At 52.4% G+C, this 15,030-nt stretch overlaps 1 protein-coding gene across 3 annotated transcripts in view; it reads left to right on the top strand.

Annotated features, from left to right (window-relative positions):
• The window catches only part of ZNF516 (zinc finger protein 516), a 129,367-nt gene extending 126,435 nt beyond the window's left edge, over positions 1-2,932 (top strand). For all 3 annotated transcript variants that reach the window (XM_047827994.1, XM_047827995.1, XM_047827993.1), the window contains exon 4: positions 2,537-2,932. In XM_047827994.1, the coding sequence (XP_047683950.1) occupies positions 2,537-2,676 (140 nt within the window). In that variant the 3' untranslated portion in view covers positions 2,677-2,932. The remainder of the gene's footprint in view (positions 1-2,536) is intronic.
• The last annotated feature ends 12,098 nt before the right edge of the window (positions 2,933-15,030 follow it).

The raw sequence follows: 15,030 nt of genomic DNA, 5'->3' as shown, positions 1-15,030 counted from the left end.
TCGGGTGGGGTGGCTGATGGCGCGCTCCGCGCCTGGCCCTCCGTGCCCTGGGGTGGGAGCACCCGGTTGAGGGCTTCCCCGAAAGGCCTTTACATTCTGTAGACCGCACAGCCAGCCCTCGTCGTCGGGGCGTTGCAGCTCAAGCTCCCGAGAACCGCTGTCCTCCTGGGGGGCTGCTTTTATGAGAAGGGTCTTTAGAAGGCAGCTGACACTTAACCGAAAACTGATAGCACTGCGCTGTGGCAAAGCAGATACCCCCCGCCCTGGGCTCTATCACCCCCCGTGGGGGATTCCTTCCAGAAGACATGGCCACGTGAGTTCATGGGTTCAAATCCCAGGCCTGGGGTTTCTGCAGGGAGCCACGCCCCTCCCTCGGGCTCCCGCTGTCTGCCTCCTGGTCACCAAGTAGCACGTGGCGTCCTGCCACGTGCCGGGGGGGCTCCTTGGCCAGTGGGAGGTGGGCTGAGGATGGCCACCGAGTACTTGCTGTGCTGCAGTTTGCCACGTACTGTGCTGGACGCGGGGACTGGACTTGGCCATCACACACACACACACACACACACACACACACACGCCCCACCATTTACGTCAGCACCTCCCTAACCCCTGCCATCTTGCATTTCTAATCTGTGCTGTTCATGTTCTCTCGATCTTCCCTTTCTAAAAGGTGAGTTAATTCAAGAGATTAGCGACATTATTGACAGAAAACATGAAATGCCCTGGTCTTGGCCTGTGTGACAGGTTCTCGTAGTCTCATTTCCCCTGTGCTTGGGGTGGGGGGGCACAGGGCCGTAGCAGGGCTGCGAGGCTGGGGCAGGGCTGCAGGAGCCCGGTCGCCTACGACAGTGGTGCCACACGCCCCTCCATGTGCCTTGATGGCAAGAGGAAAGAGCCAACGAAGATCGTAATGAGAATGCTTTTTTCCCTTTTTCCAACTAAAGAAGATCCCACGGAGAGGCTCCCATTCCCAGCCCCCTCCTAACAGGATATCGGGGCTCTAGGGCATCAGCCCCAAACGTGGTGGCCAACAGTTCCAGCTTGCAAAGGGCAAGAGGCATCTCGCCTTTTTCTGATCCCAGATTTGTCGGGGGAGGAGCAGTGTTCAGGGCGCAGGAAACCTCATCCCCACCCGACCCGGCACTTCCCCAGGTCTCCTCCGTCCTCTTCCGGTTCTGGGAATTCCTACAGGGAGCCACACCCCTCCCTCCAGCAAGGGGGCTCCCGCTGTCTGCCTCCTGGTCACCACGTAGCACGTGGTGTCCTGCCAGGGGGCTCCTTGGCCATTGGGAGGTAGGCGGAAGATGGCCATCGAATATTTGCTGTGCTGCGCGGTGGCAGAGACAAACCAGAAAGCGTCCAGGATGGGGTAACAGGCATTGAAAGGGGAGGTGTCTTTTAAAGAAGAAAAACTTCATACAGCACAGGTGAGTGGTTCGAGATACTGGAGGCCTACCAGGAGAAATAGCCAGTCGAGACTTGGGCATATTTTGCATTGCAGAGCGATGCCGAGGCAGTGGGAGGGACAGAATCACCTGAGGGTCAGGCCGTTCAACAGTAAGGCCGTCTGCCCTTGAAACTGACAAGCTTCCTGACCCTGGAGAGGTCGAACAGAAGCTTGATGTTCATTTCCGAGGAAATCAATATCAGGGTTCTTGCACGGAGGTGTAAATTGCAACCACATGAACATGCAAGTCTCCTCAGAAGATTCGGCTTCTTTAAAATTGTGGAACTCGCACCGGAAGTTTTTGACATGATGAATTCATCCAACAAATTCGGGGCGTCTGCCATGGCCCCCTAGGTGTTGGGAGAGGAAGATGGGCAGGATGGACCCCGCCGTGGGGGAAGGCAGAGACCCGCGGAGGCCACGTCACAGGGGTACAGGCTCTAGGGATCAGGTGGGGGAGGCATGAGCCCACGCGGGGAGAGAGGACGACGATGTAGCCACATGCTTCCGTGTCGCCAGGACCCAGTGGCACCAGCCTGAAACTTTGGACACGGTTTTAAAAAATGAGGGAGGTGGTTAGCATGGAAATTTGCATCTGACCTCAAACCTTAGTGGACTTGGGTAATCTACAAGATTTCCATGGGGGAGAGGAAAGTGATGCGTGAATTTCAGTGAAGAGAGAAAGTGCATCCTGGGAAATACCCATAGTACACTTAGAGCATTTGAACGTTGGATTTGAAAGAGGAAAGGGATCGAGGTCATCGTCGAGGATCCCTTGAGGACGTTACCTCAAAAGCGGGGCGTCAGGCAAAGAGGTCAGCAGTGTGTTTCCGCGTGCAAGATACCGGGACAAAACCCAGCACCCGCCAAGCCGACGCGCTTCAGAGGCTGTGTACGTCTGCTCCCGAGTCCCTGCGTGTATCTGTACCTTCTTTCAAGTTCAGAGACCCAGAGAAGCTGGAGGTGGACAAGGCAGCGGTTGACTGAGGGGAAGCTTCTGCACGAGACAGAGCAGGGTCGAGAAAGACGGGGTCAGTTTTGTGCAGTGAATCCTGTCCGTCTAAATCTGGGTGACAGGGAAATTCTGTTCAGTCCCGACAGGGAAATTCAGAGCCGAATCCCAAAGAGCTGACGTCTACAAGGACGGCCGCTGTGCTGGGAGCCGTCATGCCTCACGTCAAGCCTCACAGCACGCCTCAAAGCCGGCAGTATTAACTCCAGTTTGCAGGTGAGGACGTAGAAATTCCGAGAAGGGCACCTTACTCAAGGTGGCACAGCCGGTGACTTGGGGACACACCACTGGGGGCCAGGACTACTGGGCGTGCACACCCTCTACTGTGTTCTTCTGCCTCGGTGTAGTGCGTGCAGGTGAGTAACCACGATAGTCTCTATGTGACGTGTTACCACTTCCCGAAGCATCGAGACCTCCGTTACCCCGCGGACCACGGCAGGCGTCCCGCAAGGTAAGGGGTCAACGTTGACAATATCCCCGTGTTGCAAGAGCTGGGCCCACGACCATCCCTGGTTCAGAGCCAGACGTTTTGGATTTCCGAACCCTTGTTTCAGAAGGACCCAAGTTTCCCCTGGTTGACCTCAGGTAAGTTAGGACTCGACACAGGGGTGTGAACACAGATTGGGATTTCTGGGAACCTGGCTGGGAGTTCTAGGTGTGTCCTAACTGAACACGGACGTCCATTAGCCAATTTCTCCCAGATTCGGCCTTTCCTTCATGCTCGACACATCCTGTCCCCAAAACACACCACCTGTGATCCTCTGTCCCCTCTCCATCCAGTGTGTGCCGTCTTGTCTTGGAAGGTCAGTCTTCCAAAAACAGTGGTTCACGGTCACTTCACTCCCAAATCTAGCTTTGACGCCCATCCCCTACAGACTGCATTAAATTGTCTCACGTTACGGTTACGAAGGACCTTTTAGTTGAATATCCTGGTTTCTTTCCCTTTTGCTCTACGTGTTATTCAAACTGTCCTTTGGAAAATACACGCACCCCCATTCATTCTTCGTACAACGTTTACAACTTTCTACCTTTCACTTCGTTGTTACGGTTGGATTTTTGTTTTTGTTTTTGTTTGGAATATTTGAAGTAATTCCCGGAAGTCGTGACACTGCAACTGTAAATACTTCATCTCTGAGTGATAACAGTTCTTAAAAACCCAGTAATGGGAATGATGCGTTCTTCACACTCCAGGATGCTTTCCATGGAATTTCTTCTCCAGCCTCCCTCCCTGCTTGGTTTCCCGCATCTGCTCCCTTGGTCTCCCCGTCCAGTTTTATGTTTCCCTGCGTGTCTCTTAGCCTGGACCCACCGAGCGTCCCCCGGCGGTGACTGTGGACGCCACGCCCCGAGGAGCCTCAACCACACTGGGTCCAGCCCTGAGCTCTCGACGGGACTGTCGGGATTGTGTGCTGGCTCTCGGGTGCTGCCTGTCTCTTCGGCTTTTCCTCCCGCAAAGCTGATTCCATGAGTGGCGTGGCCAACGGCTCGCGGGTCCCCTGTGCTAAAAAGAAGTGGGTTGTCCTGATTTCTGTTTCTGTCACACAGCTGTCCATTCTGCAGACCGGAATCTAGCCTCTCCCCTGCACTCACTGCTCCAGCCCTGGTCTCTCTCTTCTCTGAGCCCCAGGAACAACCACCTCGGTCTTTCTGCCAATTCACTCTCCCTCTGTGGCCATACAGGAATGTTCTGGAATGCGTGTTAGATCTTTCTATTCTCCTGAGTGAATTCATCAGTCATTTTCTGTTACTGCTAGAAAAATGCTGATTTCCTTCCTGTGCCTTGCAAATCATCACCCAACAACCAACAGTGTGCATTTCTTCCCTTTTTTTTTTGTTTTTAAGATTATTTGTTCAGGTGGGGGACAGGGGCAGAGAGAGAGAGAGAGAGAGAGAGGGAGAATCCCAAGCAGACTCTACACTGTCAGCGTAGAGCCTGATGCGGGGCCAGAACTCACAAACTGTGAGCTCACCACCGGAGCTGAAATCAAGAGTTGGAGGCTTAACCCACTGAGCCACGCGGGCGCCCCCTGGCTTGTGTTTCTCGAAGGTGCCTTGCTCTGCTTACACCCTTTGCCTTCTTTCCTCCAAGACTCAGGTCGATGAGACCCCCGCCCCCCAAGGAAGCCTCTGCTGGGCCCACCCTCTCTTCCCGTATCTCCTGTCCCACCCCGGGGTGGGCACATGCCTCTCCTCTGGGCTCCCGCCGCACACTGGGGTCCCCTCGCTACATTTATCACAACGTCTGAAAACAAGTAGACCGTCTGCCTCTCCCACTGAGCCCTGAGTTGTTCGAAGGCAGAGAGGTTGGGCTGCTTTAAACCGCGTGCCTCAGTTTCCACAGCCATACAAGGATGGCCCCCTCAATCCTATCTCCCTCCCCGTGTTATTGTGGCAGATGGCTTTATGGGCTGTATTCTGTAGCTTCTAACACGATGCATAAATACGAGTTAGAATTACTTTCAAGAAATTTACTTGGGTTAACAATTTTTTTTTTTCCCAGTTCCATAAAATCGACCTCAAGTAACACGGTCTCTGTGCGCCCGCTTTCCAAAACCCTGGCAGCGCATTTATGAATCAGGAAATTTCCGTTCCTTCTTTGACACACTAAAAGTGTGTCATTTCCCCTTTCCCAAGAAGTTTTTTGACCAGCCCAAGACAGTTGGATTCCTTACGTCCACAAATGTGCTGACTTCGGGTGGATTGACAAAAGCAGGCCGATCACACACGCTTAACGAAATGTAATGTGTTTTCTTAGGAGTGCTGTTTAACAACAATTAAAGAAGAACAGATTGTGCGGTCTGCAGACAGGAATCACTTAACGGAAACCCAATGAGGCTCAGATGCTTAGGTCTGCATTTTAGGGCCACCAGCCTGCCTTTAGATTTCCCTGCTGGGATGCCTTCCGTCAGCAGCTCTTAACAGGGCTGTTCCAGGGGGCTCTCTGCTCAGCGCTGTGGAGCGTCAGGGTGGGTGTTCTCTGGATTCGCTTCTGTTGGGCGGCGGGCAGTGGCGAGAGCAGCGGATGCGGGGCAAGGCGGGCAGTGAGAGCGGCACAGGCCGTGAGGGCGCCCAGGCGACCTTCGGGGGCTCCGTTCGTGGCCTCTGGGTGTTTCGGTGCCGGCCTGGAACTGGGATCCTGCTGGAGATGGCCCCGCTCTGTGGTTCCTCACACCAAGACATATGTGAGCAATTACCCAGCTCTGAGAGTGTGGGCGTGGGAGTGTGGGAGGGAAGGGCGGGCGGCTTCAGAAACCCCACCGCTTCCTGCTAATTTCCCAAAGAATAAAACTGGCTCCTGTCCCACGGTTGTCTCTGTAGCCTGAAGTCAAGGAGATGCCTGGGATTTATTAAAACACAGGCTGGTAGATCATCATGCAGAGCGTTTCTCGGTGCCTGTTCGTGATAGGTCGTTGGCCTTGCAGTGTGGCGGCCACCGACGTGGCCTGATCCGCCCTGTCCCCGAAGGCTCGCCGCCCACCATGTGCCACGTCTGTTCTTGAACACCCAGGCCCCCAGATCCCCATGGCTTTCCAGCTTTGCTGAAGCCTCTGTTAGGTTTCCACCTAAGCGCGGTGCAGGCGAACGTGTTAATGCATCGTGTAAAATTGGATCCCCATCACCACCCTTTGGTTCGCGATGAGCCCCCATAGAAAGAAGGCAAGTAGTTCTTCAAGGAAGCGTTTGAAGGCCGCATTCCTGTCACGAAGATGCCTTAAGGTTTGGGCTAGGGATTTGCCCTAAGTTAACTTAAAATCAGACAGAGAACGTGAAGGTTGGAAAACCTCTTAGAGACCACGTTGTCCAAAATTCTTGTCTATACAGATGGAAACGGGTCTGGGGGTGGGTTCCGAACCGCCGCTCGGCACGGGCTCGTAGTGACGGTCTGCGGTTTCATCGTGTTTTGTAATCTTAGGTACTAAGTGTTGTTTTGGTCTTTCTGGCTCCCGCCGAGGGTCTTTGTCGTTTCTACCGCGTTTTACCCCCTCCTTCCCCCTCAGGCTTACATTCTTCTGGGTTTGTTTTGTTTTCCTTCCCCCCAAATCATCTCAAGGTCTGCCCAGGAGACTGGACGCCCAGCCCAATGTTCCCGCGTGCTCCAGGTAAGCTCCTGTGTGGATCCGATCTCTGACAACGTCAGGAACAGAGCGCAAGTCCCAGGAAGGTAACTCTGGGGTGTCAACCGTAACCTCGAACGCACAGCCTCCCCAGCATCCCCTGGGACGCTCGCGCCCGCAAGTCACGCAGGGGCTTCTTTCCCTTTGTATCCATCTTTTCCCTCCCCCAGTAACGGGCAGGATTTGGCTACGTGGCAGGTGTCGCCAACACTTGCACTAATGCAGGGACGGTGGTCGTGCGGAGGGAGGGCCAGCCGTCCCTGCCTCTGTCCTCCTCCGGAAGGAGTCACCCTGAAGTTGCCCTCTCCCACCACTAGATGGTAGATGGTGGTCACACATGAGTGGAAAGCAACCCCGATTTCAAATTCGTCACTTCTTCGTTATTGTTTATAGCAAGGGTGTCCTGTGTCTACCGCGTCCCGGGGAGCGGGCTTGCTGACATTAATGGGTCAGAGGTAGGTGATTAAACTTATAAGGTCTTCCTAGAGTTTCAAACTTAAGTATTTTTCTACATAAAAGCTAGACAGCGAGTCCAGCCATAAACATAATTAATTCCACTAATGCTAGAAATATTTCCGGTTTGGGGAAAGACGCATATCTGATGTTTGTGGTCGTCACTTCACAATATTGCTGAAACCCCACATGAGCCCTGTATTTTGCCATATTCTAGTCAACAAACACGCAGCATCATCTCTGACGTCCTGGGAGGTATGCTGTTGGTGGTGGATGAAACATTTTCCTGGACAAAACGTTTGTGCTTCTAGAAACTTCTTTCCTTAGATCTTTCTCAGCCTGTGTCCTCGCGTCGGTCAGCTCCTGGCTCAATGCCCTTTTCAGAGGCGCCCCCTGTGGGGTCCTGATGATATCACCCTCCTCATCATCACTGTCCCCATCACCAAGCACACCATCACCACTCTCACCATCACCACGATCACTGCTATCACCATCATCCTCGTCATTAACATCGTCCTCCTACGCAACCGAGCGTCTTAAAAGAAAATAAAACAGCTGGTAGGTTAGAACTCCGATTTAGGGAGGAGGTAAGATGGAAGACGAAGGTTTGTGTGTGACTAACCATTCCTGGCTAAACCCAGGAAAACGGGTGAGCTCGCTAAGAAAAAAAAAACAAGAACAGGAAAGAGTTCAAAGTATCAGGAGGTGATCAGGCTCCTGCAGGAACGAAGGAGTGTAGCCAGTTACAAGTTCAGACAGAGCTGGCAGGGAGGGGGCGTTAAATGCTGAAGTGAGATCAAGGCAAACATTAACCCCGAAAAGGCCCTTACTGCTTTTAGGGAGCCCTGTCCTTATTGATGTGGGGGTGGGGTTTCTGTGGAGCGGTGGGGATGGGAGTTCATTAGGCACGGTGCGCCTGCTACGGCGCCTGATGTGACCGGAGGTCCGTCACCCAACTGCCCTCACACCCCCGTGCAGCCCGTGGAGGTCAGGGCCTTGGCTGGACGTGTGCAGGTTTGAAATCAACCCAAGGAAGGAGCCCCTTCTGAAATGTTTGCTGGGAGAAGTGGGATTTAAACCTGCACCGTTAATACACAGCGTTTACAAGCCACTTAAATCGGTTACGTCATTTCTAAATGGTCTCTTGGCAGAGGGTGGTCATCGGGGACTTCCAGACTATTTCTTTTCTGGTGGCACTACTTTAGGAAGCGGCAAAGGAGCGTCTGCTACAGTGTAAGGTTGCAGAGAGAAGATGGAGAACTCACCGCAGGACCGATAGGCGGACCTCGGAGATACCGCGGGTTCGGTTGCAGACTGCTGCAATAAAGTGAATTTGCAATAAACGCGTCAAACCAACTTTTTGGTTTCCCAGCGCATATGAAGGACTACTAGCGTAGTCTAATAAGTGTGCAACAGCATTATGTCAGGAAAATCATGTGTATGCCTTAATTAAAAATGCCCTCACTGCTAAAAAATGCTAACCGTCATCGTCACGTTCGGGGTATCCTCATCATTGATCACGGATCACCGTAACAAATATAACAGTAACGCCAAGTTTGAAAGCCGGCAAGGATTAGCAAAATGTGACTCAGAGACACGAAGTGAGCAAGGAAGAAAGCAGCACCGAGAGACGTGCTCTGTGCAGGGTCGCCGCAAACCTTCAATTTGTGGAAAACGCACTATCTGCCGAGCTCAGTGAAGCAAAGTACAATGTATTGTGATGTATTACAATGAGCGTATGTTGTCACGGAAATATTTTATTAAAATAATTACAAGGCAAATAGATAAGTGACTGTAATATAACATGTCTGGCTTTGATAAGCTTCCTTATTATTTTCTGGTAAGTTCTAGCTCACATAACCTTGAGCCGGTATGTTGGGGACAGCTTCTAAGGGCAGGGCCCTGTGTATGTATCTGACACCTCTCAGCGGACAGGCCCTCGGGCGAAGGATGGGGGGACAGGGAGGGCGGGAGGGAAGGAGAGGAAAGAGGAAGAAGGAAATCGTGCAGTGTCCCCAAGGTGTTTGAAATTTGCTTACGTGTCCTATACTGGATCAATTCCATCTAGAGACGCGGGAGCGAGTGGCAGACGAGAGGACTGTCGTGACCTTAGTAGGGTTGGGAAAACTGAGGAAGGTGCCAAGAAATAGACGACTGTCGCTCCAGTTTTCAAAACTAGTAAGGTGGCAGATTCTCCCAGTGCACGCCTGTTTGCTTGAGTCGTCTTCTGGAAAGCATAATTAAAGAGATGGTCTGAGAGCACCTGAAACAGAGAGCGGTTCACTAGGAACAACGTCATGGGCCCCTCGGTCCAGAGCTGAGGTATAATTGGCCTTCTGGAAAAGTCGGTTAAATACATAAAAACCGTTGAAACAAGTGGTTGTGAGTCCAACTGAATTTCCCCCTTTGAAAACTTAAAAATAATTATTCGGTGACAAAGTTGAGAGGAATTACCTATCTGGGCTGGAGCAAGGTATTTGGCCAGGTGTTGCTGGAGAAAAACGGAAACCATGAGCTGGACATTAGTACAAATGAGACCGCTTCCCGAGTTACATATCTGTTCATTCAAAAGATATTTTGGTCTGTTTGTTTTTAAAGATTTTATTTTAATTTTTAAAGTAATCTCTATGTCCAGTGTGGGGCTTGAACCCACAACCCCAAGACCAAGAGTCTTATGTTCTACCAACTGAGCAGACATGCACCCCCAGAGGAGATAGATATAGATGTTTTTATATTTATTTTTGAGAGAGAGAGGGAGAGAGAGAGAGAGAGGGAGACCCAGAATCCGAAGCAGGCTCCAGGCTCCGAGCTCTCAGCACAGAGCCCGACTTGGGGCTCGAACCCACGAACTGTGAGATCATGACCTGAGCTGAACTTAGATGCTTAACCGACTGAGCCACCCAGGCACACCTCCCCCCCAAGATATGTAATGAATACCCATGCAAATACATTTATAATAACAGAGTGACATTTTGAAAAAATGAGGGTCCCGATTTAGATTTGGAGGAACTCTTTTCTGAAGTAATGTTGAAGCTGAGCCTAGAAGGATGGATAGGTATTTGCTGGGGGAGGGTCAGGGAAGAACATTCCAGAAGGAGGAATCTGGCTCAGCAGGGGAATGAAAGGTGGTGCGTGCAGGCAGAGAACGGGGAGGTAGAGTCAGATGTGTAGCAGCCAGAAACGCAGGCCGTGTGGACGATGGGAGGGCCAGGACTTGGGGTCTCAGTGCTGAGGGAAAACGTGAGACGCTGATGTTTTCTAAAGCAGATTGTGTCGTGATCGGAATTCTATTGTTTCAAAGCCCATCATGCTGCTGGCTGGAGAGGGGCGGACCCCTAAAGTAGGGGGGAGAGGGGGTGACAGCTTGTCTCAGGAGCAGTGGAGAGGTGACCAATACTGCCACGTATCTGGGAGGTAGATTTCCAACGGCTGGGACGGGATGGGGACCTGCTGGTGGGAAGCGTGACGCTGGCCCCCAGAGGGCCGTTTCTGAGTAGGGGAGTCCCGGGAGAGGCGGCGGGTCCCCGCAGGAGGCTGATGGGCCGCTGTAGCTGACGTGGAGAGGCGGGCGGACGGAGACACTGTGGGTGCTCCTGCCACGGGCTCTGGGTGCTTCACACCCATCTGAACCGCACACGATGCAGACACGGACGTCAGACTTTCAGCTGCGAGAGATGCAAAGGATCCTTGTTGGTCCTTGGGGACAAACACCTTGCTCCTGGCCCTTTGCTGGCTCACCCAACCAGAACCTTCCCTGACCACCATCTCCCCTGCCCCACGAACATCAGCGCAGGGCTCTAAGGTGCAGAATCCTCACTCCAAAGTCCCACTCGAGTAGGGAGGACCGACAACCCAGGTGTCTGTCAATGTCCCCTCCTCACGCGGGCTGGGGCGGGGGGGGGGGCGGCTTCCAGAGGATCCGGATTAACTGAGGCACGCTGTTTCCATGTGGCGGGTCCCTGGAGCTTCCCAGCCTCTGTCATGACACTTGCGTGCTAACAGGGACCCAGCGGAACAGCCAGTAACATCGGGCGCTGATGGCACCCGGCGCTCTTCACCGTGCTGTCGCCAGGGTCCCTGCAGGGCTCTGGGAGGCGCGGCAGGGGATACGTTAATCTCCGCTTCACAGTTTGGAAAATGGAGGCGCCGAGAGGGTGTGCTTGGCCGACGGCCCCTTGTGATGAGCGGGCCCTGGGGTTGGCAGGTCCCCGGGTTCTGTCTCTAGGCTCCTGCTCTTTCTTTCTCCTTTACCACATGCACCTGCTTTAATTGTTTGCCAGGATGCCACTGTCCCTGGGCTTCCGGGCTGGGCTGGGTGCTCCGCCTGCGGCCGGGGGCTGCCGGGCCGGTGAGCCCCCCCAGGAAGTGGACGCGTGTGCACCTGCTGTTGAGCGTTCACGGCCACCGCTGCCCACAGAAGCGCTGTCCGCTGTGCCCCCGGAGAGAAGGAAACGGTACATACGCCGTGGAAAGCGATGTTGCCAAGAAGCCATCGGGGGACGTTTGTGGTTCCTCAGAGACAGCGTGTCCTTGTGAGGCATTCACCTAAACGCGATCTTGAAGATGAAGGCCACCGTTCTAGCCCTCCCGTTCTTTGTCTGAAAACGTCGTGCGCCCTTGACATATTGTCACAAGTCGCTCGGTTTGGGTTGTGCCACGTGGAGAGGGTGTAGGGCCACGTTCGTAGCAGGAAAGCCGTCTGGCATTGGGGTCAGGGCGGAGCCAGGCTCATTCTTCCAGGGATGTTGTGGGACACTCTCCGCTCGCACAGAGTGATACGGGGCCGGGCGTCACCCCCATGCCCGGGGTGTGAGGCAAGTTCCGACATCGGCCACGTGTGGTAAGGACTTTCCCCGGGAAGGAACCCGAGTCCCTGTTCCGCTCATTCGAATCTGTTCTCTTTTGAGAAATGATCCTTTTATAGTTCTGTCTTGGCAGCCATACCCAAACCCTGCAAGTGATTTAAAAAAAAAAAAAAAACCAAAAAGCGGACATTTCCAGTAAGCCGGGACCGAGAAGGCGGTATCACACCAGCCCGCTTTCAATTGACTTGACTTCACTGTAGAGATGAGGTCAATGAAAGAAATCCTTTTCCCGCGGGGAAATGTCATGGAAATGGCCTCGATATTGATGAGCTGTAGCAGTGACGAGAGGAAGTCGGCCGGCCGCTGCGTTGTCCCGAGCGGGGCCGCTGTCACCGGGCCAGCGGGGTCTCAGGCTCCGCCTGTCCCCTCGTCCCGGGAGGTGGGCGGCCTGTGTACTCGGAGAGGGCCACCGTCTCCAGGTGCCTCGCCGTCACGGCGTCCTGTCAGAGTCACCCGGTGTCCCCCAGGCCTGAGATGTCTGCACCACCTACCCGAACGTCCCCACGGGCCCGCCAGCCGTGGCCTGTTTATAGGGTGTGTGCGGCCCTCTTCGCGCTCACGGCCACGTTTATGTGGAGATGTGTCAACGGGGTGAGGGCCAGCCTGGCTAGTGAGCGACTCCTGTCCAGGCGGTGTTGCCTCCCATTTTAGATTGAGTAGCGGCATTGTCTTTTTAAAAAAATGTTTAAATATATTTATTTACCTTTTTGTTTGTCTGTTTGTTTTTTGGAGAGAGAGACAGAGAGACAGAGAGAGAGGGAGACACAGAATCCAAAGCGGGCTCCACACTCTGAGCTGTCAGCACAGAGCCCGACACGGGGCTTGAACTCCCGAGCTATGGATCATGAGCTGAGCCAAAGTTGGACGCTTAGCTGAATGAGCCACCCAGACACCCCAAATAGCAGTATTATCTTAAGTGGATTTGTAGAAAATAAAATCGATGGGTGGAATATTATGTGTGCTCTCTCTCTAGCTAATGATGAACTCTTAAACCCTCGGAATGTACCTTCCGAGGTCAAGCTAACTGCACCATCATGGCCGCTGACACACAGGATCTTTTTTTCTTTTCTTTTCTTTTCTTTTCTTTTCTTTTCTTTTCTTTTCTTTTCTTTTCTCTCCTCTCCGTCTCCTCTCCTCTCCTCTCCTCTCCTCTCCTCTCTCCTTTCTTTCTTTCTTTTCAGAGAGAGGGAGTGGGGGAGGGGTAGAGAGGAAAAGAGAGAACCCCAAGCAGGCCCCACACTGTCAGCCCAGAGCCCGATGTAGGGCTTGATCCCACGAACTGTGAGATCATGACCTGAGCTGAAACGAAGACTCGGACACTTACCTGACTGAGCCACCCGGGCGCCCCCAGTGGATTTTTTTTCTATTCCATTCAGAAATGGAGGGCGCTGTGACCAGTGCTTGGTGTCACGCTTTGGGAGGGAATGACTGGGCTGGTCACGGCTGACGGAAGAAAGCCCGCCTGTAGCGACCACAGCTGCACCTCTGCTTCTCGCTTCCTCTGCAGTTTCTTTGGTCTCTTCCTTTATTCAGCTTTCCCTGGTATCCGCTATTTTTTCCTTTTCCGTTTGGGTTTGATTCCAGATGGCTTCCCTTTAATATTAGGCTAAACATGTTAATTTTTTTTTTTTTAATTACAAAAGACAGGAAAGCAAGAGAACAAGTAGCAATCTGACATCCCACACTGAAGAAGTAACTGCTGTTGGTGTTTGGGTGAATATGACTCCAAGTAGTTTTTACATATGATATGATGACTAATGTAATAGCATGTGATGTACTATATTCTCCAAAATGAGATATTTTACATAGTGCTTTATAACCTGTGTATTTAATCCATTACGTGAACGTCTTCCATGCTTATAGATTTTTATCTACCGTATCATTTTTAGTGGTTGCAAAGCAATTAATTCTGTGGATACATGATTTACGTACCCGGTTCTGTTTGGATGGGCCCAGAGATTATTTTCCGTTTGACAAAATGAGTAGCAACAAAGCTCTGATAAGCGTCTACGCTCCCACATCTCTGCGCACCACTCCTCTCTTCGACAGGTTCCCTGCAGACGAAACCGCTACCCTTTTGTCAAAGTGCCGCCGATGCGTCTTGTCAGGTGACCCTTCTTCAGAAAGCCTCTCCGCGCTCTCTCTGCTCTGGTCGGGTGTGCTGACCGTCTCCCCAGTTCAGTTCCCCGGAAAACCGTCCCTTCTTCCCCATTTGCTTGTTCCTGTGCCGGGGACCGGCTCACAGCCACCCTGGCCTTGGGCCAACTCTCTCACGTCGAGAAGGCACCACCCGGAATGCCACACCCACCTCTCAATCCTAGTGACCCCGTGTGGCCCCAGCCCAGTAGTCCCGGAACTCGCTCCTTCCCCTTCTCTTTGCCACACCGTGGCCTTGACGTCTCCTCTGAGACTCTGCAGACTCCTTTGCGATCTGTGTGGTAAACTGTGCGGAGATGGCCTGGGCCGCCCTGGGTGTCCCAGGTGGGGAAGAGCATGTGGTCCGCTGTGCACCTGAAAGACCTTACGTCCCTGATGGAGCCTTTCCTTTGTGTTCCATTAATTAAAAAAAATTTTTTTTTTAATTTACATCCAAGTTAGTGAGCATATAGCACAGCAGTGATTTCAGGAGTAGATTCTTTGAGGCCCCTCCCCCATTCAGCCCCTCCCCCCCCCACATCCCCTCCAGTAACCCTCTGTCTGTTCTCCGTATTTAAGAGTCTCTTCTCTTTTGTCCCCCTCCCTGTTTTTAGATTATTTTGGTTTCCCTTCCCTTATGTTCATCTGTTTTCTCTCTTAAAGTCCTCATATGAGTGAAGTCCTATGATTTTTGTCTTTCTCTGACTAATTTCACTTAGCATAGTGCCCTCTACTTCCATCCACGTAGTTGCGAATGGCAAGATTTCATTCTTTTTGATTACTGAGTAATACTCCATTGTATATAGAGACCACGTCTTCTTTATCCATTCATCCATCGATGGGCATTTGGGCTCTTTCCATACTTTGGCGATTGTTGATAGTGCTGGCATAAACATTGAGGTGCATGTGCCCCTTCGAAACAGCATACCTGTATCCCTTGGGTAAATATCTAGTAGTGCGATTATTGGGTCGTAGGTAGTTCTATTTTTCTATACGGTTTTCCAG

Source organism: Prionailurus viverrinus, chromosome D3 (assembly GCF_022837055.1).
Source record: "Prionailurus viverrinus isolate Anna chromosome D3, UM_Priviv_1.0, whole genome shotgun sequence".
In the NCBI taxonomy this organism is placed as follows: domain Eukaryota; kingdom Metazoa; phylum Chordata; class Mammalia; order Carnivora; family Felidae; genus Prionailurus; species Prionailurus viverrinus.
Note: the sequence above shows the minus strand (reverse complement) of the source record. Positions and strands in the feature narration are given on the sequence as shown.